Below are 27273 nucleotides of genomic sequence, written 5' to 3' on the forward strand. Positions count from 1 at the left end.
TGATACTAGTATCGAAAATGTTGATTTCGTGTTGTGCAAAATTAAAATTTCTGTTATTGAAAAATAAACTTTTAACAAGAACCTGAAAATACAGACAAGTTAAGAAAGGCAGCAGTATTGATTAGTGTGAATTATTAGCCTCTGTGCTTTAATATCGGACATTTTTGTTGGAATTCGCTCGACACGTCTGTGACTGGCGATCGATTTCATGCACGAGAAAGAAGGCGCTTCGGTGTGATGTCCTTACTTGTTACAGTTCGGATGTGGTACTATATGTTATAGGTGTGCAATGGAGGACAAATAAAGTCGGGGTTTTACAGGTCAGTATTTGATTTTACATCAGTAGCGTGATCACAACCGATTCGATCAGTTTTATGTTATTATCGTTCAGAAGTCATTGTCCCTGTATATTTAAGATAGCTTGTTTGGATTTACTTCCTCTTACCACACCAAAAATACTAATCAGATATAGCATTCACATTTGTAGTATTTGTATGCAAGAATATTGTGAGAATACCCTATTGTATACATGTGCACGCTTGCATCACACGTGTAGGGTTGCACACAGAATATGTCCTATGACTATATGTATTCTAGTGTCATACTTCTGAGACAACATTCTGAAAGGAAATATGGTTACTAATCACGATTGCCATATCTAGAATCCGGTCTCTAGAACGAACTCTGCAACAAACTGTATGTAAGTTATAGATATACCATAGATTGTTATGGTATTGTTTAGTGGTCATTGAGATCATTCATCTTTGTCAAGACATTCTCATTACGAAAACAGATTACCAGAAGTGGTCAGTTAAATCGGACCATTATACAAAGATGTAACACATAATTCTAACTTTATGAAGAACTATATTTTTGTTTAATGTTAATTTTTTTAATTGGTATTCATTTTGTTCTTTGAATATCGTATTTGTTAATATAACATAAATATAGAAATCTCAATTTATTGCTTGATTTATCTGTGGTATCCAAAAGACCCAATACTCCAATCATCATTTTAATAAAAGAAATACATGTTATAAGAATTCAGAGCCCCTAATGATGGAAATGTAAAATTAAAGATATCTTTTATATTAGCTAGATTTTCTTCTGGAAAATTTCAAGTACTACAATCTAATTAAAATTAGATCTTTGATCCGCTCCAGCTAGATCGCAAGTACTATCAATTGAAGAAAAACCATTATTTACAGCATAAAAGTATGATACAAGAAACATATACTTTCCAATACCAATTGCAAGAGGCCAAATATAACATTACTATTTGTATGTAAAGAAACAATTATAGGTGAGAGCTGCTTAATTGGTATGAAAAACACGAAGGCGATAGTGGCCACGTAATTCAAACAATTATTGTGTATTGAAGGGCCTTCTATATTAGGGCCCTTAGAAAAACGTAAATAATGTCGTCGATCGGAACACTATTATTAATTGATGAAAGGCTGAAGAGCAGGAATCGATATGCTCTAAGAGAGTTGATAAACGTCCGCTTAATTACATTAGGTTACGATAATTATGAAGCGATATCCCCTTGAGTAAAGAAAAAAAAAATAATCCATACACCTTTAAGAATGATTAAAAAATTCTTACAAATTACAATGATAAAATCTGGAAAGTTTACGAATGTTCTCGAAAAGTTAAAAACCCTGATAATCTACATTTATGGGTATTTTTGCTACTGTAACGGATATAATAAGTTTGGCTCTTTTACGTACATCACATACAAATGAAGTGAACGGAAGACATGAGCTTCAGTTTTTCCTTTCCTTCATTATAAATAGGATTTTAAAAATATTAAGCTATTTCACAGTCAGAGGGAAAATAGATTTATGAAAAATCAATAATCAATTTTTGCTAATGTTAAACTAGCATCTGAGCAGCAACTTCTAGGCGTACATAGTTTTTGTATCAAACAAAACTTATATCTAGTGCATTTTTATTTTAATGTAAAATTTTTGTGAACTTGTAAAAAAAAATTGAAATTACACAAAGTGGGTATACTCTAACGACAGAATTAGATGTAGATGTAGATGTATACACTTGGTTATTGACTGGGCCCATAAAAGAAAAAAAATAGTGAATTTACATCCTTCGCTTAGCCTTTTGTATTGTACAATTCCCGTTGCTCTGGCTTTTAACTCTGTAGACAGGCATACCACAGTTTCCTGATCCTAGCTGCTCTGGCTTTTAAGACATGCCACTGGTTTCCTGAAGATGAAGACGTCTGTCGGGCCTTATCCCACTTTTCTATAGATGCTGATGACAGCGAGACTTTTAGGGTTTCAGAAACTTGGACATTGATAGGGAAACGAGATTTATTAGACACATGAAATCCTTGAATTATTGACAAATGTAACAAGTTAATGATGATAATCAGATACATGATTATGACATTAAAAGGCAAATAATATATTCACATTAATCGTTGTTGTTTTCAGTTGGGTTTTCGTAATGCTAGAATATTTAAAAAAAGCTAACGTGAGTTTTTGACCTAATGCATTTAAAAATATATTTTAAAAAATTGAAATGCAATCTAGCATGTGTATAGGCAATTGTGCCTTTTTTAAAATAACATCTGAAGGCAAATCTGGAGGCGTCTTTTTTCAACTCTTTTTTCTACATATACGAGACTTTCCTATCAGGACGGGAAAATGCAGTTAAAAAACAAAATGAATAATTGCTGTTTTCGAAGAGTACTTCAAGCTTTTCATTGTAAAGGGTCCATTGACATTAAATTTTAATTAAATATCGCTAATTACTTGCTAGATGTACACGTCTTCTTTAATGATTAAAATTGTTAACAGATCCATTTCTGTTTAATCTCACGGGAGCCAAATGCTCATGTTGCTAAAGAGGATCAAAACTTTAATTACATATTTATAATATAAGGGGGTATCTAATAAAATGCTCTTCTCCTAAATTGCAAGATAAAAATAATAGTATTTACAGAGCGCAAACTTGCTCAGGTACAATACCAACATATTTCATTAATATAACCATTCGATACGATATGAAAAGATCCAGAGTGAGCAGACCTGCCCCTCATGAATTCTAGTCAAAATATCGACGCCGCCGAAATATGGCTGAAATATTGCCAACCCGGTGTTAAGCAATAATCAATCAATCAAAATATCGACGTGAAATACACCATTTTCTTTCAAAATCATTGAAAATTTGAATTACGTCATTTTCTTAACTTCATATCTAACTTATGACTTTGCTTTGAGTCTGCAGATCTCCCCTGGTTTGGAACTTAACTAAAGATTTCTCCATCAAAGTTCGATTTTAGGGGGTAGATTTTAGCCATTACATAATTTAGTCCTTTGACTAATTTTGACCATGTTTCTTCAGACTTTTCCTCTATTTCTCTATTTTAAAAAATGTGCCATTGTAATCTTTGCTACGAGGTCTTGCATACATATAAATTTGAGCAAATGTTGCCCTGCTTTTCTTGATTTTTTTTTCTGCTATACACATATAATGTTAAACTTCGACCCCCTTTTGTGACCCACTCTAGCGCCTTGTCTCACAACACGAATTTTCAGTAGATGGATCGAAATGCTTCCTTTTTGATTTGTCCAATAGCAATCCTGCTATTCTCTCGCAAATAATTTTTTAATCGTTTTTCCGACTTATTCGAAACATTTCCTCATAATGTCATTCACCCTGTAAACCATAATTTGAACAAATTTGAATATGGGATATCTACATATGAATATGATTATAGTCAAATTTGAACATATTTGTCCATTTTGTGTTCTTTCCTTAAAATAACGGAAATTCCAGTTAGTTTGTGTCGTCACAGAGAGCAAAATTGTCAATAAAATTCTTCCAATCTACATGTATAATAAATTTTGCTAATTAATTTTTTAATATGTAATATAAATACAATTGTGCACATTTCCAGAGATTTTCAAAATTTGATTTTATGGGGGGGGGGGCAGAAATAGGTCTCCGTCGTATTTTTGTGTCGCCTGCAGAGCAGAGCGACACTAAGGGATCACATTACCCGGCATCTGTCTGTCTGTGCGTCTGTCACTATATTTCAAGAACTGTAAGAAGTATGGATTTGATATTTTGCACATATAATGCTTGACACTATAGCTTTTGTAAATTACAATGGTTACCGACTTCGTGACCTTTGACCTTGACCTTGGACCTACTTTTCAAAATATTTCATAGTGCCGATATACAGCATATCTTTGACATTTAAGAGGTAAGTCTGCTATTTAGCAGGTGCACTCTTTGTCATAAGAAAATATGAAAAAATTAGCATTACAATCTACTTGACCTTGACCTTTGACCTACTTTGCGAAAAATATCTCGGGCAGTTTAATTAAATTTATTACTTTTAAACTTTGAGAGGCAGGGTTTAGATAATAAGCATTTATACATGTTTATGAGCTCATGATAATGTACTTTGAAACAGTATGAAATTCAGTTACCAGAAAAACTTATATTTAAATACTATGAAAATGCATCGGGATCGGTATTCCACAATGGGTCGTGTAGGCTAAGAATTGCAATAAAGACAGACTGAAATCTCTTTTGAATGATTACTGGAAAAACGTTTAGCTCATGAAAATATACTTTGAAACTGTGTGTTATTTAGTTACCACACAAACATATTTAAATACCATAAAAATGCATCGGGATCGGTATTCAACAATGGATTGTGTAGACTGACAGTTGCAGTAAAGAAAGACGCATTCGGCAAACCTCGGCAGATTCCGTCACCTTCATCAAACCTCGGCTGTATGAGGAAGCTTGATATGCGTCTCCGCTTAACATTTGTGATAAGGCTGCCTGTTTACCGCTTAGGGAAAATGTAACGCTTTGAAAACGATAATAAACAAGCGTCTGACATTGGATAAAAATCTTCAAAAGCTTTAAGGTAACATTAAAAATAACAGTTACCGAGAAATATGCACTTAGTATCTTTACGTAATCACATGTTTGTCAACGGATCGAATTCAGCACATGGATAAAAATCTTCAAAAGCTTTAAGGTAACATTAAAAATAACAGTTACCGAGAAATATGCACTTAGTATCTTTACGTAATCACATGTTTGTCAACATTGTGCACGTGTAATTATAGGGCGCAGCCATATTGCTTATAAAGTAGCTCCGGTTCAATGTAGGTTTATATGATACAGCCGAGGTTAGATGAGGTACGAATCGGCCGAGGTGTGCCGAGTGAAGAAAGACTGAAAGCTCTTTTGGAGGATTGTTGGAAACATGTATTAATAAAATGACAAATAGCTATTTCTAATAATTTCAATTTAATTATTCATTCGAGGGTTATGGTACCATATTTTCTTTGATTGTCAGATTCTATCGCAGTCTAAATATTCTATCCATGGATGACATTTTTTTTTCTTTGCAGGCAAATGCATGAACTGTCAGTCTCTCATGCTTGTAGTAAATAAAAGCTGACCACTCTAAGATTTATTTACACCTTTAATGAAGCTACAAAGCAGGCGACACATGCGTTTCTTGGAACACTCTATTTTAAATATACATCCCCTTGAAGTGTAAGAATGCAAAATCATAATCCCAGAGCAAGGGTGTGATCACGATTGGGAGTCAAATTGTTTCTTTATAATTACACTGACATATACGGGAACAATATCTTCCTACAGCGGGATAGCGTTTTCAAGTAAGTATGTAAGCATCCCAATATAGTGTGGATTTAAATGTTTTAATTCATGGAACTGAGACTAAATCAGGGACACATTAAGGTATATTTGAATTTTACATGTAGGAAACACAGGAAAAGATAGCTTCAAATCTTCTTGAGAAAAGCAGGGTCATTATTAGTCAAATTTTGTACATGTAGTTTGTAATGCTTATCCACGGGGCAAGAGTAGGCCTGCAATGGTTTTCTACAGACATTCATACTCGCACCAGAATAGCAAAAAAATTTGTAAACTTACTGTAAAGCCTTAGGATATTATAAATAAAATTTGTTAAATTCATGGACTCTGATGACCAGAGTAAGGGTTTCTCTTATCTACCGGTACTTAATTATTTGTCAAGTAGAGAACGGTGGTTCATATATGAATGTTGTGTCCAAGGGCCTTTTGTATTTATGTGCATTTGCATAAATGTAAATTATTCCATTATACAAACCAGACAATATTAAATTGAATCCGAATCCTTCAATACTACTATTTTAGGTTGTTCCAGTACTGAACAACTGAAATGAAATAGACTCATTAATCAACTCCAATTTACATCACCACTTTCATTATCAATGAAGATTTAAAAAAACCAATACCATCCACCATGCAGGTGTCTTGATTTATCACAGAGTTCTTCTTGAAAAAAAAAAGTAAATACTTGCAAACGTGATGATTCAATAATTCCAAATATAGAGAGAGGTCCTTATTATAATAAATTCTGAATTAAAGCAGTTAATTGTTCCTAAGGAAACTGTCTTGTATACATCTTTTAGTTTACGGATTCTTAGAATAGCAAAAGACAATTAACAAACTTATTTTGGTTTTCTGCGGAGAATAAATATTTGGCCAATCTAATTACAATCTACATATAGCTCTTGTGACATAATACAGTGTTATGTTTTTGGTGATTTTCATCATAGGTCTTAAACATCCAGCATGGCGCATGCAATACAATTGAGGAAAGAAGAAAAGAAATCAGGGAATTCATCAACGTAATTCCATTAGCGATTGCATCTCCGACTTTGATTGCTACTTCCAAAAATGCACACTCAAGAAATACTATATGCACTTTCACTTCGTCGGTCTTGCTTTGGATGTTAAATTTTGAAGTTAACTAGCCTCTATGAATATTCTATCTTCATTAATCACGCTATCCACTCATTTTATAATCTTACCATGCCAAATTTATTTCCCTATACCCATCATTAGCGGCAAAAATGTAGAACAACTTCCTGTGCTCTCCGAAAGACTCGCCGTAAAACTTGTCTCGGTCATTCAATTTAGATGGAGATTGGTTCTGCCCGGCTATTAGATTGGAGGGTTGTAAGGAACGGGGAAAAGCAACAAAAAATCTTTTTGGTTGTCTTGTTGAATTGACATATGTGAATCGATTGGAGGGGTAATAAGAATGTTATTCTAATCTGGCCTTTATTTTCAGGTTCGCGCTAGATGTATTGGGTTGATGGTCAAAGATCTTGCCTGGCCAGAATTTACTGTATGATGCCATGATCAACATTTGCGAAATTTCCTGTCGTTGGAAATCATCAGACGTCACTGTGACGATTCTCATCATCAACTTCGTTATTGTCTTGGTACAACTGTCTGATGCAAACACTGTGGCGTCCAACATATCATCGGGGGACAGTAAGGGTCAGTAATATGTACTTACTATAAAATATGTTATACTTACGTGTATAAATAATATCTCAGGAATGAAATCAAAAATACTTCAAAACAGACTTACATAAGTAAGTAATGAGATGTGAGCATATATTTAATATCATTTTGATAATCTTTATAATTATGATTGGACTTACGGTCTAAAATCTCCCTGTAATTTACCATTCGGAATATTCTTCTAGAAGCGGTGAAACCAAACTTTATTGAAAAAAAACATATTTGAAAAAAAAAATTAGTTACAATACGAACACTCTTTTCCTTCCTAAAAATAAAATTACAGATTCGCAGTAGTTCAATGTTTTTACTATCGTAAGTCAGATTAGAAATGTGCAATGTCTACTAAAATGTACAGTGTATTATGAAAGTTTCGCAGTTTTTGTCAAGTCACTCAAAGTCTCTTTTACGAATAACTTAATACTATACATTTATTGACTGGGTTCGAGGGCAACATGCGTTTTGTCGACCCTCGAACCAAACTGTTTGCCTTCGGCCTAACGGCCTCAGGCAAACAGTTTGGTTCTTGGGTCCGACGAAATGCATGTTGCCCTCGAACCCAGTCAATAAATGTTTTGTTATACATATTATTTTATTTACATACATGTATCTTGTAATGGTTTCCATAATGTAAATTTCCTTTACCCGCACTGTAGTTGAACTCGGTCCCGCCCATAGTGTGACGTAAGCGGTACAATATCTCATCGACAGGTCCAATATCTCACTCTGCGGTCAAACATCGATTTTCAATGGACCGCTCAGTAAAACATTGGAAATGTCAGACTTTTTTTTAAAGTATAGATTTATATAGGAAACAATTTTTAAAGGTATAACAATATCTATTGCTATACCTTTAAAAGTTGTTTCCTTTACTAAAAAAAAGTCTAACAAATTCCAATGTTTTACTGAGCGGTCATAAAAAAAATCGATGTTTGACCGCAAAACGAGATACTTGACCTGTCGATGAGATGTTGGACCGCTTAAGTCACAGTGCGGGCGGGGTCAGCTGTATCTTATTTGCATTCGTTGGAGTTCGACAGAACTTTACGGAATTGACCAAGTTTAATCCGCAGTGCGGGTAAACAAAATTTACATCATGTTATGTCAAAATAAAAAGTAAAAGGTGTAACAAAACATTTTTAAAATAATGGCCTGTGTTCTCGGGCAAAATGCGTTTTGTCGACCCCTCGAACCAAACTGTTTGACTTCGGCCTAACGGCCCCAGGCAAACAGTTTGGTTCTTGGGTTCGACAAAACGCATGTTGCCTTCGAACCTAGTCAATAAATGTATAATATCTTTATTTCACGTCCCTTAATTTTTCTAAAAGATTCCCTGGGAGGCTCCATTCTGACAGAAAAAAACCAAATACATTTCAAAATTGCGCAATATATTGACAAAATAATAAGAAAGAAAGTTTTTATGTGTTCTTATTCTTTCATTTTAAATATTTAATCAAGTACAAAAAATGCAATTTCTGCCACAGTAAAAGGGTAAAGGCCAAACTAACATACGTATGACAATATTGAATAAATGTGTCTTACTTAGCATAGAATAAATAAAATTATATTTTTTTCAACAGTGAGATAGATTCATGTGGTTCTACTGTGTAATCCATGCATTTGGATGTGTATTAAGTTTGGCAGTCCATGCGTTTGAGTTTGCATATTTTGTTACAATTTTAAGAGCATAAGTCAGAATTTTTTTACTTATAGAGAATCCCCCCATGAAAATCCCTCATTCATAGTACATGTATGTTTAGTGACAGATTGTTTAAGCTCATACCAAATTTTTTTTCTATTAAAATAAAAATAAATTCTTTAAATAAAGATAAATAAGTGTATGTGTAAACTAATAGTGATCAAATCCTTCACATAAGAATTCTGAAAGAGCCTTAAATTACGTTGAAAAAAAATACGGTAATCTTAAGATTCGGATATCTTTGGAAAATACGGAGAAAAGAGTTAAAAATTTTACAAACTTTTTTGAGTGAATTTCTCTGAAAACCTACCCTTCTGGGTACTTAAAACGAAGAATTAATCTACTGTGGCCTTAATCATATTCAGGAACGAAAATCTTTGCAATCTACTGTACTAGTATTTTGCATTACAAAACCAATACTGCAGTGATTTCTTTGAATTTAAAGAAGACATTATACTGACGGAGAAGTGCCACCCTTCTTACTACACCAGACCCAAATGTCTAAACCACACGGATGGATACGGGTGCGCATGCGGACCAGGTTTCCACTGGAACACTGAAATGTGCATGTGTAAGTAAATTCCTGCAGAGAGCGTCTTCATAGTGCAATGTAAACATTTTGTATTGGTGGAATGGAATGCAGAAGTCTTGACTGAAAGGTTCTTACTATCCTAAGTAAAAATTAGCATGAAATAGAACTTAAGTTTAGTTGTATATTTAAAATCGTGAAAAGAAAAAAAAACATTCCATAATTGATTAGAGTTTACTGATAAGTTACATTTAAAGCAAATATTACTGATAAAACTTAACTGATATCACTGAGAAATGTGACTTCATATCATTTCAACTCTAGGAAATAGTAACTCAGTTAAATATATCAAATTATTTGATAACGTTCTCCAGAAATTTGTTCAGCTAAAATAAACACCAGAACAATAAAACAAACTGCCACCATGAAAGACTTAATTGATTACCTATGAAGTCTGCATCCCCAGCCGGGGACCTTTCGCCTCGGCAATAGTTCGGTGATGAAGATCTTTCTGAATTCATCAAGGATTCCAAATTTTCTCTTTCATATCCCTCGCCAATATTGTTTGTTCTAAATTAATACTCTATATAAGGTTACTTAGATAAGGAAATTGGATAAACTAATTTAGCGTTCTGTAATTAGAGACTGTGATCTGTTACAGCGTCAGCCATTGATTCGCGTCTAGAGTTCTCGGCGAAGGAACCGGTTCGCTACACATTATTATTGGATAAGGCCTTTCCGAAACTTCCCAAATTTACAATTGGATTCTGGATCCGGCTTAGAAAGCACGAAAATGAGTCAGCAAGCACAATCATGTCTTACAAACATGGCAAGAAAGGAGAGGTGTTCAGACTCTTTGTCGATAACTCGGCACACGATCTTTTGGTTTTCACCGTTTGGGGAACAACAGTCCAGACAAACATCAGACTAGGATACGAGAGTTGGTCTCATGTGTTCTGGATATGGGAGTCAAAATGTAAGATACAAACAATGAATCCATGATTTATGTAATGAGGTTTTTCTCGTATTCTGTAAACACATATCAAGTCGAGCCTCTATCATCCAGACGTTTGTGTTGCCGAGCAAATTGTCCGAATTAATGAGGTGTCCGAATTTGTATATCTAAATATAAATTTTTCCCCAAAAATTTCGTCTGGAAGACGAGGCTCCACTGTACTAGTATTCTGTAAAAGTTCTTTCTTAAGTGGCAAACTACATAATAAATTCTTATGTACAATAGTAATCTGAACATAAGATCTTGATATATTTATAATTCGCTGGCAATATCCCCAGATATGCTTTCAATTTATTTATTTTGAGCATTAAAATGAGTACAGGTACTATCTGAAATGCTTTACACATATAACAAATAAAATGAATTCAACATTTTGAACATGCAGTAACTCACTCCCTATGGCCGGCTCTGTATATATAAATGTAACGAAATGCAACTTTACTTTTCTAGAATATCATCATTTTTTTTTCTTTGTGCCTAAAAACAGAATAAGCTTTAAGGATGACGTTTACTTAGATGACAAAAAAATTCCACTGATAAGAATGAAAAACCACCTATTGTACATTGTAGACCTATGATTGTACATGTACATGTAGTGTTATTATTCACTTTTAAATTACTAGGTCAATGACCTATTTTTCATGCTAGTGGCCCCTTAGTATATAATATAAATGAAATGGTTTTCTTAAATATAAATAAAAAAAAACAGAGTTTGAACTATAAACATGTTAATTATCCTAGTCCGAATTTCCATTTTCTAAATTTTTTTTACCCATATTTAATCTATTTTTTTTTTTAAATCTGAACGATAAGAACTCTAAACTGTTTAAGCCTCAGTTTTCTTTTGTTGCCCTTTTTCTACTTATATAAGAATTATATGAGGTCAATGATCAAATTCTTGAGCTATGTTGCCTGGAATGATTTTTGTTCATATTTTTGAAATTCTTCATTGCATGTCATTTAATTTTTTGAAATAACACATAAGCATTAACACATATTATATTTACAAAATGGTGTAAAAAACACGTAGAATCTTAAATTCATGAATAATATTGCAAGAATAAAAATTTATTTGAAAAAATGAAAAATTAAAATTTACACCGAATTTCCTCTCCATTACCATTAAAATACTTTTATTCTTGCATATTTTCTTCAAATAATAAAATACATGTTTAAATTGATATTGAGTAATAACACGGGCATTTTGTCCATAAAGAACAATTTTTGATTTACACATTGTATGTGAAAATAAATTTTGTCAATTAAAACGCTGAGTAAACGTCATCCTTAAAGTGTCGACTCCTGACGCCCGAAAAAAAAAAAAAAACAAAAAAACAAAACAAAACAAAACAAAAAAACAAAACAAGAAACGTCATGTATATAGTAAATTTTAAACAATGAACCTAAGTTCATATCATAAAAAAACATAGTGTTATTTTTGTAGTATAAAAAGGATCCCTAATAAAAGCTTTTTGGAATAAAAGTGCACCCTTTTTATTGTTTTATATCATGGTTAAACAGAAATGCTTTTAATACAGCTCATGAAGCGAATTGTTTCTCTTAGGGATTAAGGCATTATTGCTATGGGTTTATCAAGTCTGCGAATTCTAAACTACAAAATTATAAATTCAGCTAATGAATATATAAAAACCTTAGGTAAAACCTCTTATGCCCAGGTATGTTGACATAAAAAATTTGGATCTGTTTTCATTAATCAGATGGATCGTGGAAAGTCTTTGTCAACAACACAAAGAAGGAGGAAGGATCTGATCCTTCCTTAGCGTTCCCCATCCCGAGGGACGGAGAGTTTGTTGTCGGGCAATCCCCAAGGGAAAAGTTTCTCTTCAACACTCATGATGCCTTTGTTGGTGACATCGCTCATCTTAACATCTGGAACCAGGTTCTGAATTCCCGCTTGATGACGTCTATTTTTACTTCTTGTATATTTATGTACTGTGGAAATGCCGTCCAATGGGCCGACTTAAGAAGTGGTACTCGAGGCCCAATGAAAATGAGATGGCCGTCCAATATTGTATGTAAGTCCCGCTTTTGAAACTTATTAATTAATACTGTTTTGGAATATTTTTATAGCAAAGCTGGAAACGATAATTTAAATCCTGTACCTGCTTAATTATATAAAATGTAGCTGTAATATCAAATCTATATATAACAGTATTTGTTTACTCATCTGCAATACATTATATGCTTTTTTCAGCCGTCGTTTTAAAGGAGAATAAACCATGCAATACAAAACTTGAAAAAGCAATCACATGTAACAAGTATTGTAGTGACGTTATTGGTAGGTCTACAACAACACATATTCAGAAAAGTTTGAAATCAGTATGTCATTATTGCATCTATGAGATGTATAATTTATATGAACATGCAAAGAAATTAAATGTGCAAAATGCCAATAATTTGTTCGCAGGAGCTCAATGCAACATGGAAACAGTGGAGAACATGGTGTGGGCGCGAACTCCTGCCATAACAAACGCCACCGTACCGTGTCCAGGACAAGAAGAAAACAAAGCCAGGAACGAAACATACGGTAGAAAAGGCTGTATCTCTACTGCTAAAATAAACATAGTCACTGTTGTTTTAAATGGAGCTAGATCGTATAAAACAGAATATTCTTGCAATACTTCAGAAGTTCATTTGAACGTATGCACCTGTATCTCAACTGCTTAAATACACTGTACGCCATTGCTTTAAATGTAGATCGTATAAATCAAAATATAATTTGCGATACTTCAGAAGTACCTTTTGAATGCATTTCCCTTTTAAGCAATCAAATGAAAATTCTGATTTGTTTTTTTCACCCTGTTTAACATTGCCCAATTTTTCAGATTCGGCTTCCAGAACGTGCTACAGAACATCTCAGAACGAGGGTATTTGGGGAAAACCGTACATTGATCAATGTATCTCTGAAGACCTTCTTGACATGAAGCAGCAGGTATCCAAATTATCAAAATTGCACGTTATAGATCATAAAACAAAAGCCCTGTTTCACAATTACAATCAACTTTTAATATATATCTTATTTGATCAGATATGAAATTATTTTAATATTTAAATATTTCCCCCTTCAAAATAGTTTACTTAACACAATTCTTAGGGGAAAATATATGAAGAGGTAAAGTAAGACATTTCTCGGGGAGTTAAAGAGTTAAAGGTAAAGATGCTTAAAACATCACATTTTTCACAAAGAATACTTTTTAGTCTTCTCATAGAAGGTGAAAGATGAAATGTTTCAAAATTACTCAAATAAGATAAAGTTTGACTTCATGCTAAACAGGTAAAAACTTTATCTAAATTATTTTATTGATAAAAGATTTTGGGAATGTCCAGTTCTTCAGTTGTTGATGCTTTGTGGATAAATGACTTTGCCTCGGTGTTGTTGAACCATACTTCCACCAATGTTTACACCAATCCGATAGATGTCGCTACTGTCATTGATCTGTTGAAAATGATAGTGAATCTTCAGGCCAAAGCAATTTCTGTCGATGTCCAAACGTCGGAAAAAGGATTTGAAGAATTTAAGAAAGCAAACATAGCTACTCCGACACAAGAGGACATCCAAGATCTCATTAAGGTTATTGTCAGTGATCGTTGTTTATGTTTATACGCTAAAATACTGGGATATATATTTTGTTTTGAGTTATAAAACTGAATACCTCCTGTTGTTCTTACATACATTGACCAAAGCCTAAATCAAAACCATATCCTATTTTCACCCAGAAATTCATCGATATCGTCAACAATTTGTTGGAATCTAAAAACGATGCTGGCTGGAAAAACACCAAACCCCCAGGTGTGGAAGGGGACAACCTTCTGGTTGTGATAGAGCAATTTGCAACAGTTGTAGCAGACATATTAGAAGAACAGATACAGAGAGGTGTGATACAATACAAAGAAAAACCGGAATTAGAGATCAGAGAACACATTGGTAGGCATTTTACTTATAATACCCGTCATTCTGCAATTAGTTTTTAACTTTCGTTTTGCAATCAATTTTACAGTGTAACATAATCAATTAAAAGCTGTATGATCAATTTATTTCTTAAATTACGTATTTAGTATGTAGGACTATTTTCTCTAAAACAGAAATAATTTGAAAGGTTTTCGTCGATGAGAGAGACACAAAATATCATGCAGCAAAAATTTCCATCAAACGCTTTTAGTTAGCAGTACATGTATTGACATGTTTCAAGTAATCGTCAGATACACTGTTCTATATATTATTTGTATATACGATTGACTGTATTCCAAATAATTTTCAGAAAAAAATCAAATGACATAAAAAAGTATAATATAAAGAAATAAATATTCTCCATCCAGAATACAAAATAAATATTCTCCATCCAGAATACAAAATAAATATTCTCTATCCAGAATACAAACTAGAGATACAGAAGAAAGATTCGATGAGAGAATTCATGTTTCCAGACAGTTCTGATGGTGTCCTGTTTGGTTTGAATGGAGAAGCGGGCGAGGTCCGATATTTCCCTTCTTATGGCGATTCCCTGACCAACATGACCATTTCTTCTGGCAAGTTTTTTTGGGCTGTAGAAGGTTTCAAGTATAACCTACTTCAGTTTCTGTAGACTTATAACTCTTTTCAATCGTTGCTGGGTATTTTTCAAGGAATTACATGTACTACTCTGCCGGTACTTCTTTCATGCTCGGTTATTTTCTAAAACCTTTTTTTTGCAATTTGTTTACTATAATCAAAAATACTAATAATAAATTTACACGTTAACGTTGGACGTTAATCAATAATTCATATTTTTATTATTAATTTTAAGTAAGAAACTTAACCTACATTTTCCCAAGAAAGTTTTGCATTAAACATTGCAAGTTGATCCCCTTGAATTAAAAACAAATTGTTTTTATTTCAGATTATGTTAAACTATCAGGATTCCGATTTAGAAACCTGGCAAAATATCTACCAAATCATGTGGGGTAAATTTTCATATATATTTTTTTACTTAGTACCTAAGAATTTTAGTATTCAGTATATATTAAAATCCAGTGATCATGATGTCTTTGTCTTGCAGCAAAAGCAAAGAGGATAATGTAAACACGGCCATATTGGCTCTGTATATCCACAATACGGATAATTTTACTCCCTATAACCTGAGTACACCAATCAGATACCATGCGGCCTATCTAGACGTAAGTTTCTTCTTCCGATGTATATCCATTTTATTACAGTCCGAAATACTTTGAAAATTTTTAAATATTTTTTCAGACATTTAATATATCAAATGCTGAGTGTGTAAGGATTGAACACCCAAATCGTAACAAATCAAGGTAACTTGTTCATATCACACAATTATTTTATTCAAAACGGATTAAATATAAAAAGTTGAGATTAAAATAGTTTTAATAGTAGTTGACAGTTTTATGATCATTGCACTATAGAAAATGTCCAAAACATGTATTTTTAATAAAAACAGTTAAAACATTGCTGTGACGTCATGCCTTTGTTCTTGCAGTCTAAAAATTTACCTGTAGCCGTCCGATAATAATAATTAGCAGTCCAATAATATATTATCGGACGGCAGTGATAACAAATTCGGACAGTAGTTAAAAAACAACAACTAGAGTGAAATCAAGGCTTAATTTGTCCAGAACCCCCCCCCCCCAAAAAAAAAAAAGGTTAGGGAGAAAAAATCCAGGGAAAGCGAACGGGAGGAAATTAAGTTGTTAAAAATAGTAAATCCAAGAAGAAACTGTAGTTTTAACCTTCCTCAAAAGTAACACTTTCCATTCGTTTTTTTGCAAAGCGTTTTCGATACAGCAATGTTAATAAGCCAATTTAAATCCATTTCTGATAAAGAACCAATCTCTTCATTTAACGAGGTTTGTTCGCCAATGACCGCACTTTTAAAACCCAAGATTTTCATTATATCATCCAATAAAAATTTTAGATAAAAATCCGCATTTTTACTTTAAATGCATTTTGAAGATATCACCCAACACTGTATCTGTATCAATGTCAAACGCACTTAATAAGAAAAAATATACCGAATCATAAAAAAAATCCTTCATCACCTGACCACTGTCCATAGTTCCTGCTAAGCCAAACGACTGCCATTGAATGAATGAAACAAAAAAGAGTTCACTCACTGATTTTACTGTCTAAAGAAAAAAAAAACTTTCTCTTTTCTTTTGTCCACTTATAAGATGGTTTCAGGTAGAAAACTATTGATGCCTGAACTCCTATTGTGTAATTATCGGACTCCTCCAGGTAACTTTTGGACATTTAAATAGCAATGTTTTAAGTAAGATATATGCCTCATACAATTCTATATGTAAAATTATCAGACTGTTTTCGGCCCTAACGGGCCTCAAACAGTCTGATAATTTTACATATAGAACAGTATTCGGCATATATCCATTACTTATTTTCATATTAAAGTCAGAGTCAGTGGTTGTGGAGTAGGGACCAGTGTATCCTGGTGTCAGATACAGGCGGGGAGGGGTACTGTGAATGCTATATGCCTGGTGTTTTTGCCCTCATTACGGATATGTATAATGTTAACGTGAGTGGACGCTAATAAATGATCCTATTTATGGTGAATTGAAACAACGATTTAATGCCAACTTACGATAACGTTATAATATTCATCATAGTTAAATATTTACATTTTTTGCTTTTATTTAGTGGGACAGAGGTGTTAAAAGACCCATTTTAATGAATATTGCGTCGTATGCAGGGTGCGCATTGACAACAGTAATGTGCCTTGTCAGCATCATTATTCATGTTAGATTCAGGTGGGTTACCATACTTCAATCAAAGCTTTACGAGGATTACCTCATTAGATGATCCAATACCATTTTATATTGAATGTTTTTCTAGATCATCCACTACCACTGCGTCACTTCATAAGAATTTGGCAGCGTCCATTGTCATAGGTCAGGTGGTATTCATGGCGGGTATAGACAAGTACGATAACCCTGTAAGTATATGTATATAATATTTCTAAAAAAGAAAGTTTAACTACATTTATACATGTATACTAATAATAATTTTCGCTCAATTGAATGTAGCCCGTATTAACAAATTAAGGAAGATATTGCTCTAAGATCCCATTTGTTTTTTGCATTCCAGGTGATATGTCACATTTTTGCGATTTTATTACATTATGCATTCCTGTCCAATTTCTCCTGGTTGATGAACGAAGTTTTCAATCAGTATATCGTCATAACGTATGCTGCGCATTCACACTCTGATCAGCTCACGGATAACGGATCAATGATTCGTTATTACGTCCTCGGCTGGCGTAAGTCCTCAAATGAATATTTTTTTTTAATTGCTAAATGAAAAAGAGTCTTGCTTGTTATCGTTTTTCTTGCAATAACAAGACTTTCATTATACATCATCATGTATATATATATATGTTATATATCAAATCATACCAAATAGAATTTGCTACTTATATCCTATTAATGTATTCAATTTTAAATGCTTAAAATAGTTGAATTTTTGAAATGTGAAAGTCTTAGTATGGTATATGTAAGATTAAAAATTACGTGCTCTGATTTTCCTTCTTTTTGAATGGTTTTAAACACTTTAAATTTGACTGTTACGAGCTCACGAAAACTTACATTGATTGCTTTTAAAAGCATTGTGGTTTACGCTTACAAAAGAGTAATTTTCGGTAAAATTACATAAATGTAACATCACTAAAGGCTTGTCTCAAGTTTTAATTTGTATGTTAAGTAATTTATGTATGAATATATAATTTTAATATTTGCATAACAATGTCCTAGTGAGTTTTCTTATCAAAGAACTGGTCATTAACCTGATTGAAAATGAAAACTGAATTGAATCACAGAATATTTGCTTATCAGTTTTTCCCGGTGTTTTGGTGGGCGCCTTTGTTGGATCCCAAGGAGAATCTTATTATGCTAAAGACATGTACGTTAAGATACTGTATTATTCTTATTTATTGCAATTTATCAAAAGTGTTTTACAGTCTCAGTAAGATGATAACTACCAGAATATGTTGTTGTCAGGTGCTGGATTTCCTGGGATAACATTTGGTTGTTTGTCGCTCCAGCATTGGGACTACAAGCAGTATGTATCGAATCTGAATCCTTTCAAATGATTACACCATTTATAAAGACAGTTTTACAAGTCAGTACATTTTAGAGACACTCTCCTTACAGGTTTCTGTTATGGTGATGATTTTTGCAACCAAAGAGCACAACGAAAACTCTTATACAAACAGTGAAAAGACAAACAGAATAATTCTGTAAGTATAAATAGGTATTACAGCAGCTATGGCGCAATGGATGAGCAGAAGTTGCATCATTTAAAATTTGCAAAGTAAGGCGATAATTCTTACGTGGCGGGTTGGATTCCCACTGCAGGACGTGGAGACCCGGCCCTATAGGTGAGACCGTATAAAACCAAAATCCTGTGTCGCAGTAGGTGCAGGCACAAAAATGACCTCTCACTGCTCAATGGCTATAAGCCGAGAACAGGTTTAAATTTGCAGTCTTTCGTCTGCAATTGGTCCCATTATGGGGTGTGTATCTTAAGAAGAGAAGTGAAGTAAACCAACAAACAACCAGGGTCCAAATTTACTCGAATTTGAATTCAAGAAATATTAATGATTTTAAGTGCACTCAATACAAGGAATGTCTCTAGAATGAAGAAAACACACTATGTAAGAATACGCATAATATATAATTATTTTACTTAATATATGAATTTTTTACTTTAAAAGTAAAACATTGTATTTTTTAATTTTTGAAAAAAATAAACTTTGTAACAATAAACTTACATTCCACAATTTAATTTATTGCACATATTATTTATTTGTAAATTTACTATTATATTGTTTATCGAAAAATCTATGAACAGCTTAAATTGACTCGACATTAATCTTGTGAAAGTCGCTAATTAACTTTTGTTTGACAAAAAAAGTATTGAAATGTATTTTTCCGATCATTAATTAATACATCATATTGTCCCTTTTCAAATGTTTGTTTGTTTGTTGTTTAACGTCTCTCGAGAGTATTTTCACTCATATGGAGACGCCATCACTTGCCGATGGAGACCTGCAAATTTAGACTTATACATGGCACTAAGGGCCATTGAGGTCGCCCGCTTGGCACAGTGGTAGAGCATCCGCTCTAGAGTCGTGGAGTAAGGAGTTGATCCTTACGTCGCGGGTTCGAATCCCACTGTGGAACGTTGAGACCGGTCCTGAGTGCCGAATATAGGTCAAAATTTGCAGCTCTCCACAGGCAAGTGGTGGCGTCTCCATATGAGTGAAAAATTCTCGAGAGGAGCGTTAAACAATACACAAACAAACAAAATAGGGCCATTGAGCAGTGAGGGATCTTTTTCGTGCCACCACCTACTGCGACATGGGACCTTGGTTTATACGGTCTCATCCGAAGGACCGGTCTCCACGTCCCACAGTGGGATTCGAACCCGCGACGTAAGGATTAACACCTTACTCAAGACTCTAGAATAAACTGAAGCTCTTAACCACTGCGCCACGCGGGCGACCCTTTTCAAAAGTAATTACACTGTACATTTTAATGTGTTAATTTGTTTATTTCTACTGCAAGTGATGTTTCTTTTTCAATTTTTTCTCATTCCTTTTCGTATTCACTCACGATTGGGCCATCCATGTAGCTAGCTACCTGTATTTAACATATGGCTGTATCATCATAAGACCATCATTACTCATTAGTTTGACTATCAAAGTCAAATTGAATTAAAAAGTTTTGACAAAAAAGCCTACATTAACCAGAACATTAAGCTTTGCTTTTTATGCCCCCGTATCGAACATTCGAGGGTAAACAGATTTTGCCCTATTCGTCCGTCTGTTTGTTTGTTCGCAAAAACTTTAACCTTGCCCATAACTTTTGATTGGTTGGAGCTATGACTTTCAAATTTCACATGTGAATTCCTTGTGACAAGATCTTTCTTTGGGTACCATCATATTTGACTTTTTGACCTTGGAGTTTGACCCACTTTGCAAAATTTTATGAGACTTTAACCTTGGCCATAACTTTTGAACAGTTGGTGCTTGGGCTTTCAAACTTCACATGTGTATTCCTTCTGACGAACCTTCCTTTAGATACCAACAACTTTTTTGACCCTTGACCTTGGAGTTTGACCTACTTTTGAAAATTTTAACTTTGGCTACATCTTTTTAACAGTTAGTGCTAGGGCTTTCATACTTCACAGGTCTATTCCTTGTAACTGACCTTCTTTTGGCTACCAACAACTTTGACCTTTTGACCTTGAACTTTAAGTTTGACCTACTTTTAAAAAACTTTAACCTTGACCATAACATGTGAACGTTTGATTCTAGGGCTTTCACATTTCACGAATATGTGTATCACTTGTGACAAGACCTTCCCTGGAGCCCATTTGACCTTGACCTTGACGTTTTACTTACTTTTAAAAAACTTTAACCTTTAATTTTTGAACAGTTGGAGCTAGGGCTTTCAAATTTAACAGGTATATTCCTCGAGACAAGACCTTTCTTTGGGTACCAACATTTTTGATCTCTTGACGTGGAGTTTGATTTGCATTTGAGAAACTTTAACCTTTGCCATAAGCTGCCACTCGGGGGCATCAGTGTTTCACAAACACATCTTGATTTTACAGGAAAACTAGGGGTTAAATGGGGTTAAATTTTACAATCTTTCAATCTAGGGTCTTGATGTATTAAGACATATGCCTTAGCACATTTAAGCCGATGTTCGGTCGACCAATTTTTTCTCGTCTCATAGGCGATTTTCTCCATTTTTTTTAAAAGGATACAGATGCGTGGCTTATGGATTCAGATAATTTTGGTCACAGTGTCCTGGGCGTTTGCCTTCCTGTCGCTGAGAATGCATGATTCCGTCATCAAGTACCTCTATGCCATGATGAATATATTACAAGTATGAGAGCAAATGTATTATTTGTACATTAAAATAAAACAAACATAACAATGTCCTCTTCATATACTTATTGCCGCTATGGTAAAATGCATTCATTTTGTTATTAAGCAAATAGCTAGTTGTTAAAATTGTGTTTTTATTGATGTGAATATTTAAAGTTGTTCAGGATATAGAAACAGCAAATTCACAAACCTATTTTTTCCTAATACCCTTTTGTAACCCTTTCGTTCACAATGCCTCTTATTTTGGCTTTTTGTTTGCTGACAACAATTACCATAATGAACATCTGCTATCTGTGTAATCTATCGGTACACATGTAGATTGTTGACTGACTTCTCGTAAACAAATTGTTAGGCCATGATTTTCACACTGAATTGTTTACGGATTTATTCCATTTACTCGATCATGATGAGGGGTACGCGGCGGGTGTGACCGGTCGTCATGGGATGATCAATCCCTCATGGCACTTGATCCCACCTCTGTTTTCGGAGGTCCATGTTTTGCTCTGCTTACAAACTGTATTCTTTAATTGGATTATTGAGCATGATTAATGTTCGTTATCCTCATATGTAACTCTAAATGTATAACTGTAAGAGACTCGTAGAATTGTTATATATAATGACTAAATCATTTAATGGAGGTTATAAAGTATAAAACAAAACAACGATTTAGTTCATAGTGAAATACTTGAATGATTTCTTGTTCATACATGATTGTTAACAAGTTCAGCACTAGGATAGTCCGATACCTCAATATAAATTATTGTCAAGAGTATAAAAGTGGCATCCTTAAAAATTACATTATAATTATATAATATAGGATTACTCTCTATCGATAACAGTTTCTTCTTTCCCATTCACAATTTTAAAACTCCACATTTTTCACACTTATTTTCAGCAAAAATACAATGTATTAAAGGAAGCAGATAAGAATATTAAATGCATATTCTACTTATTTGTATGACTATGTTTTGTTAATTCATTCTCTGGAAAATTGTGTATAGGTATTTTTGAAAGATATTTTGTGTGTCAATGATCAAATGCAAACAGTTCAGTTCTGATGTTACTTTTATGTGACAAACGTTTGGAATGAAAATCGGAGAAAATAAGATTACATATCTTTTAGAATTCAATTTTAAAAAAATGTAAACAAAGTGCCAAATTTTCATGCCATTTTTGATGAGAAGACACATGCGGTACAAACAAATTTTCATAATGCACATTCCTTTCGCATAGAATTCTACACCTCAGATGAGTTACTTTATCGTTAATAACTCGTGTATTACTGTTTCCTTTTCAGGGTGCTTTTGTTCTAGTGTTTTTTGTCTTTCTACATGAGGAAGTAAGTAATCCAGCTCATTCTTATTTTTTCTTACGTTTACTTAATCAGTATATAAAACAGTTCTCACACCTCACAAGATTTAGTGAAGAATTCTCCATTTGAAATAGTATTTAACATTGATAACAATCTTTATTCTTGCGTAGGCGTAACACAGCAGCATATATACTGCCATAGAATTTAGTGGGTTTTACATTTTTGTCCATCATTTAATCGAATAATATTTATTCGAATAAACATTTATTCGGTATGATTTAATTGTAAAGGGGTAAACTATTGTGAGATCTACTTTTATAAAATTAATAACCAAATTATAAATATGTTTATTTTATTATTACACAGATACAGGCTGTATTAAAGGCAAGAAAAACTAGGAAAACCTTGATTGTGTACGATCCCGACCGCGATCAGTCTATGGAATCTTTGTTCAATCAAGAGGAGGAAAAGGTAGTATAAGAGTTATCTGTCTTTTAATATTTGCCATAAACTAATCAAAGACAAAGCTGTTGAAGATATTTTTGATTTAAAGATTGGGAAAGTGGATTAGTTGTACACATTCTATAAAAAAAAAAAAAAAAAAAAAAACATGCATATGCTGCTGTTTAATTGCGATCTAGCAGGCAAACTGTTTTCATGGTTATAATACATGCAATAAGCCTTATGTACCCTCTACTGGATTTTTAATTCCCCTCGATCTATGGTAGGGCTTAGTTGGTCATATACCGAACATTTATTATAGAGTGTACCTTTGAGATTTTTTCTCAGTTCCTGTCGATTTAGTGCACAGAAATTAAGTCATGAAAGCTATTCGTTGCTTACATAATCATATTTCTGTATGATATTTTAATGAATGTTATGTGAAAAATTTATGTTCAGTATTAAAATCCATTTATATATCCATTCTACGATGTTCCAGGAATATTCGGACACGGAACCTCTGAACAAGAAAACTGGAAGCCCGAAACAAGTGGTCAAGTCCAAAGTTCAAGAGACAAAGAAAGACATGTTTAGTTTAGCTGAGAAGTGTGAAATGGTCACTAGTGTGTAAGGATAGTTAAACTGTATTAAAAGGGTAAAGTAGCTGTAACAAAACCGTATGCTTAGTTGCCATTGAATTTTGTACATTTTTATAGCCAATGATTCATTTAAACGATTTATTTTAATAAAAAATTGAAAACTTTATTTCCCATTTATATATCAACACACACAAATCAATAAACATTGTCAATGCAGGCAGAATTAAAAGCATTTGACGAGCTTTATTAATTATTATCGGACTTGTATTGTCATTTCCTTAAGCTTGCAACAAAGTTGCCCTTTTGTGCATGACTCCCTGCATCTCTGTACCAATGTTATTGAGAAAGGACATATTTGACCTTTGTCTCACTATTAAAGAGAGGCCATCGTTGATGCCTTGTTTACAGTCTTGTAATGTTTGTAGATATTTTTGAGATCAATCATTGTTCGTTTCCTTCACTTTTTTCTTTGATTAGGTCTACGTTATGTACATGATACAGTTATAAACATTTGGATTTCACCTGACAAAAATCCGACAAAGAATAAAATATCTGTTATTGTGCAGTAGGGAAATAATTTTATTTCATAGTCAAGGGCAATTCTGTGTCTTTATATGTGAGATGTTCCACAATGTACATACACCCATCGGATATCTTCACATAATAAACACCGGTCACGGTAGGCCATGGTTGGGCGTTCACTTCGTGATCGGGAGGCCCGGTTCCGATTCTCGTTCGCCTCGCCGCCTCAAACCTAAGACGTTAAGTAGTTCCTTCCCCGGCATTTGAAGTGAAAATCACGGATCTTTCGGATGAGACCTGAAAAACGGAGGTCCTGTGTAACGGTATGCGTTTGCACGATAAAGAACCCTCGCATGTCAATGGCGCTGAGTGCCGACTACAGATCTAAATTTGAAGCCCTTTACCAGTATATGGTGACGCCTCTAAATGATTGAAAAATTCTCAAATAAAACGTTAAACAACAAAGTAACAACCAACCAATCACAGAATCAAAATATCATATTGGGTACTGATTTGCACCATAGTTTAGTATTATTTACTTACACTAATCATATCTTATTATAGTCTTATACATGAGTATCAGCATTGACGACTGTTGGGTCATTAGGAAAAAATGAGACAGATTGTTTTGATAGAAAGCACACGAGAACAAGAGACCCTTGTCCAAAAAACTCCGTTCAAGTGCGTTGAAAAGGGAAATTCCATCGGCGTCGGGGGGAATGAGATTGGTCTGAATATTACAATAACATATTACTGCACAATTAATTTGCATTAACAATTGGGTGCTGTCATTCGTTGAAGCATAAATGTACTTGGCTTATTATTTTATAATTATCGTTCTATACTATAAACTAGTACGGGTGGATTATTTGATTAAAAATATATGCAGCCTGTTTTTTTTTTTTTAAATTTATTTTCTCCTGACTTTCTTTGCGGGGTTCATAGAATAGTGTGTTATCAATAGATAACCTAGTTGACACTTTTAATATAACGCACTAGGTGTTTTTTTTTTCCTAGAATAGTTAAAGGAGTGTACCCTGATAGCCTGAAATAGGTAAAAGGACAAATAATATCCATATAATGGCTAATTAATGTAATTCATAATCATCAAGTTCTGTCAGCTATTGCTGAAGGAGAACGGAATCAATTGAAATCAAATTATTTTTAATACAATGAAAAGTTTAAAGATTTTTACATAGGAATAAATCAAGGCATGATCAGTTTTCAAAACAAAAGAAACAAAACAGAAACAAAAAAAATCTAACGATATTGTAGTTTCAGTCAGTCTGGTTTGTTCTTCATATAATAAAGGAAAAGAAAACTGGCATCCGGACTTGAAACATTTTATTTAAATATTATTATTCTGGTCTTTTCAAACATCCAGTTTTATCAAAACTAAAAAGAATGTCTTTGAAGAATTTCACAAATTATTCTTGTTAGTAACCATGACAACATCATTCATCAGCATCTTAATCTGACAGAGTTGTATGATCTACTTGAGTAGCTTTTACTAAATTCAAATAAAAACCATGGGAAGAGTACTATTTCAAAGAATTTCAGAAATTATTGTTTTTAGAAACCATGATAACAAATCATTTAATCAACGTTATCTTATAATTAACACATAGATTATCACAAAACAAGGGACCCGATAAAAAGAGATTTGAAAGAATTTCACACATTTTTACAAGGTACGTGTATTCTAATCAAATAATTAGTCAGTTCCACTATTTGTCCTTAAGAAAGAATGAAGATTTACAAAGTTGTACAGTAATTTATTTTCATTTCATGACAAGATTAACTCCACCCTTCGCCTTAGGACATCATTTTAAAATTTTGGTAGAGGCTTAAGTTCTATCTGTAATCGTTAAAACAATTTGCCATCTAATTGTCCATAAGTAAATTAGATTTTCAAATGCATAGCGTATTTTCAGTATATTACCAACTTAGTCCACCCTTGGATCTAACCCATGAGAGATGTCAGATCCGGACAGCGGCACTTATATATGGTTACTTCTATAATGACTTGTATCAGCAAGGCCTTGTTTTGTAAAAGATTATCTTCCTAATATAATAATTCATATATCGATCTTGCTGATGCTTGAACTCTGGTGTAGATATTAAAAAGATGCTTGAGTTTCTGATTGACAATATCTACGTAGTTTTTGGAGATCAGGTCTTCCAACAATCTTTCGAAATTCCCATGGGCACCAATTGCGCCTCGTTATTAGCAGACCTATTTTTGTATTCATACGAAGCAGATTTTTTTCAAAAATTATACATGAGAAGACACTTGCTGTGGTTTTCAACATATCGATGACGTACTGTCAATTAATAATAGTTAAATAAAAGATACGACAGAGTCTGACACATCTGTTTCATATTAGGATATTTTACTAGAAAAAGACATTAATGGTAACCTTACAACAAAACTTCATGATAAATGTGATAGCTTCAACGTTTCTATCGTCAATTTTCCTTACTTATGTAGCAATATACCCTTATCACCTGCATACATGGGCTTTATATCCGATACGCAAGAGCATGCTCTACGTACCCACAATTTTAAACGAGGCAAGCTATTGACAAACAAGTTGATGAAACAAGGATATCAACAGTCTTGTTTAAAGTCATCATTTCTCAAGTTCTTTAGTCGATACAATGACCTTGTCAGCAAATACAATCTATCATTAAGTCGAATGCTGACTGACTTTTTTCATACTAATTGTTAGGCCATTAATTAAACACTAAATTGTCTACAGATTTTTCCGTTTTCCCGATCATGACAATGAGCACATGGCGGGTGTGATCGGTCGACAGGGGATACTTACTCCTCTATGGCACCTGATCCCACTTT

At 33.5% G+C, this 27273-nt stretch overlaps 1 protein-coding gene across 1 annotated transcript; it reads left to right on the top strand.

The window, feature by feature from the left end:
• The first annotated feature begins 228 nt into the window (after positions 1 to 228).
• On the top strand, positions 229 to 24078 carry LOC133178350 (adhesion G protein-coupled receptor L2-like). The gene is made up of 25 exons (XM_061313082.1): positions 229 to 320; positions 7139 to 7350; positions 9519 to 9644; positions 10264 to 10578; positions 12336 to 12653; positions 12833 to 12916; positions 13046 to 13165; positions 13464 to 13570; positions 13949 to 14209; positions 14356 to 14563; positions 15010 to 15165; positions 15516 to 15579; positions 15675 to 15792; positions 15869 to 15930; positions 17042 to 17165; positions 17288 to 17397; positions 17483 to 17582; positions 17735 to 17906; positions 18478 to 18544; positions 18643 to 18703; positions 18796 to 18881; positions 21414 to 21540; positions 22840 to 22881; positions 23221 to 23325; positions 23795 to 24078. The coding sequence occupies exons 2-25, from the start codon at positions 7206 to 7208 to the stop codon at positions 23924 to 23926; spliced, it is 3210 nt and encodes a 1069-aa protein (XP_061169066.1). The 5' UTR covers positions 229 to 320; positions 7139 to 7205; the 3' UTR covers positions 23927 to 24078.
• The last annotated feature ends 3195 nt before the right edge of the window (positions 24079 to 27273 follow it).

This window comes from Saccostrea echinata, unplaced genomic scaffold (genome assembly GCF_033153115.1).
Source record: "Saccostrea echinata isolate AGI-Se365-2 ecotype Australia unplaced genomic scaffold, CSIRO_AGI_Sech_v1 ptg000002l, whole genome shotgun sequence".
Lineage (NCBI taxonomy): Eukaryota > Metazoa > Mollusca > Bivalvia > Ostreida > Ostreidae > Saccostrea > Saccostrea echinata.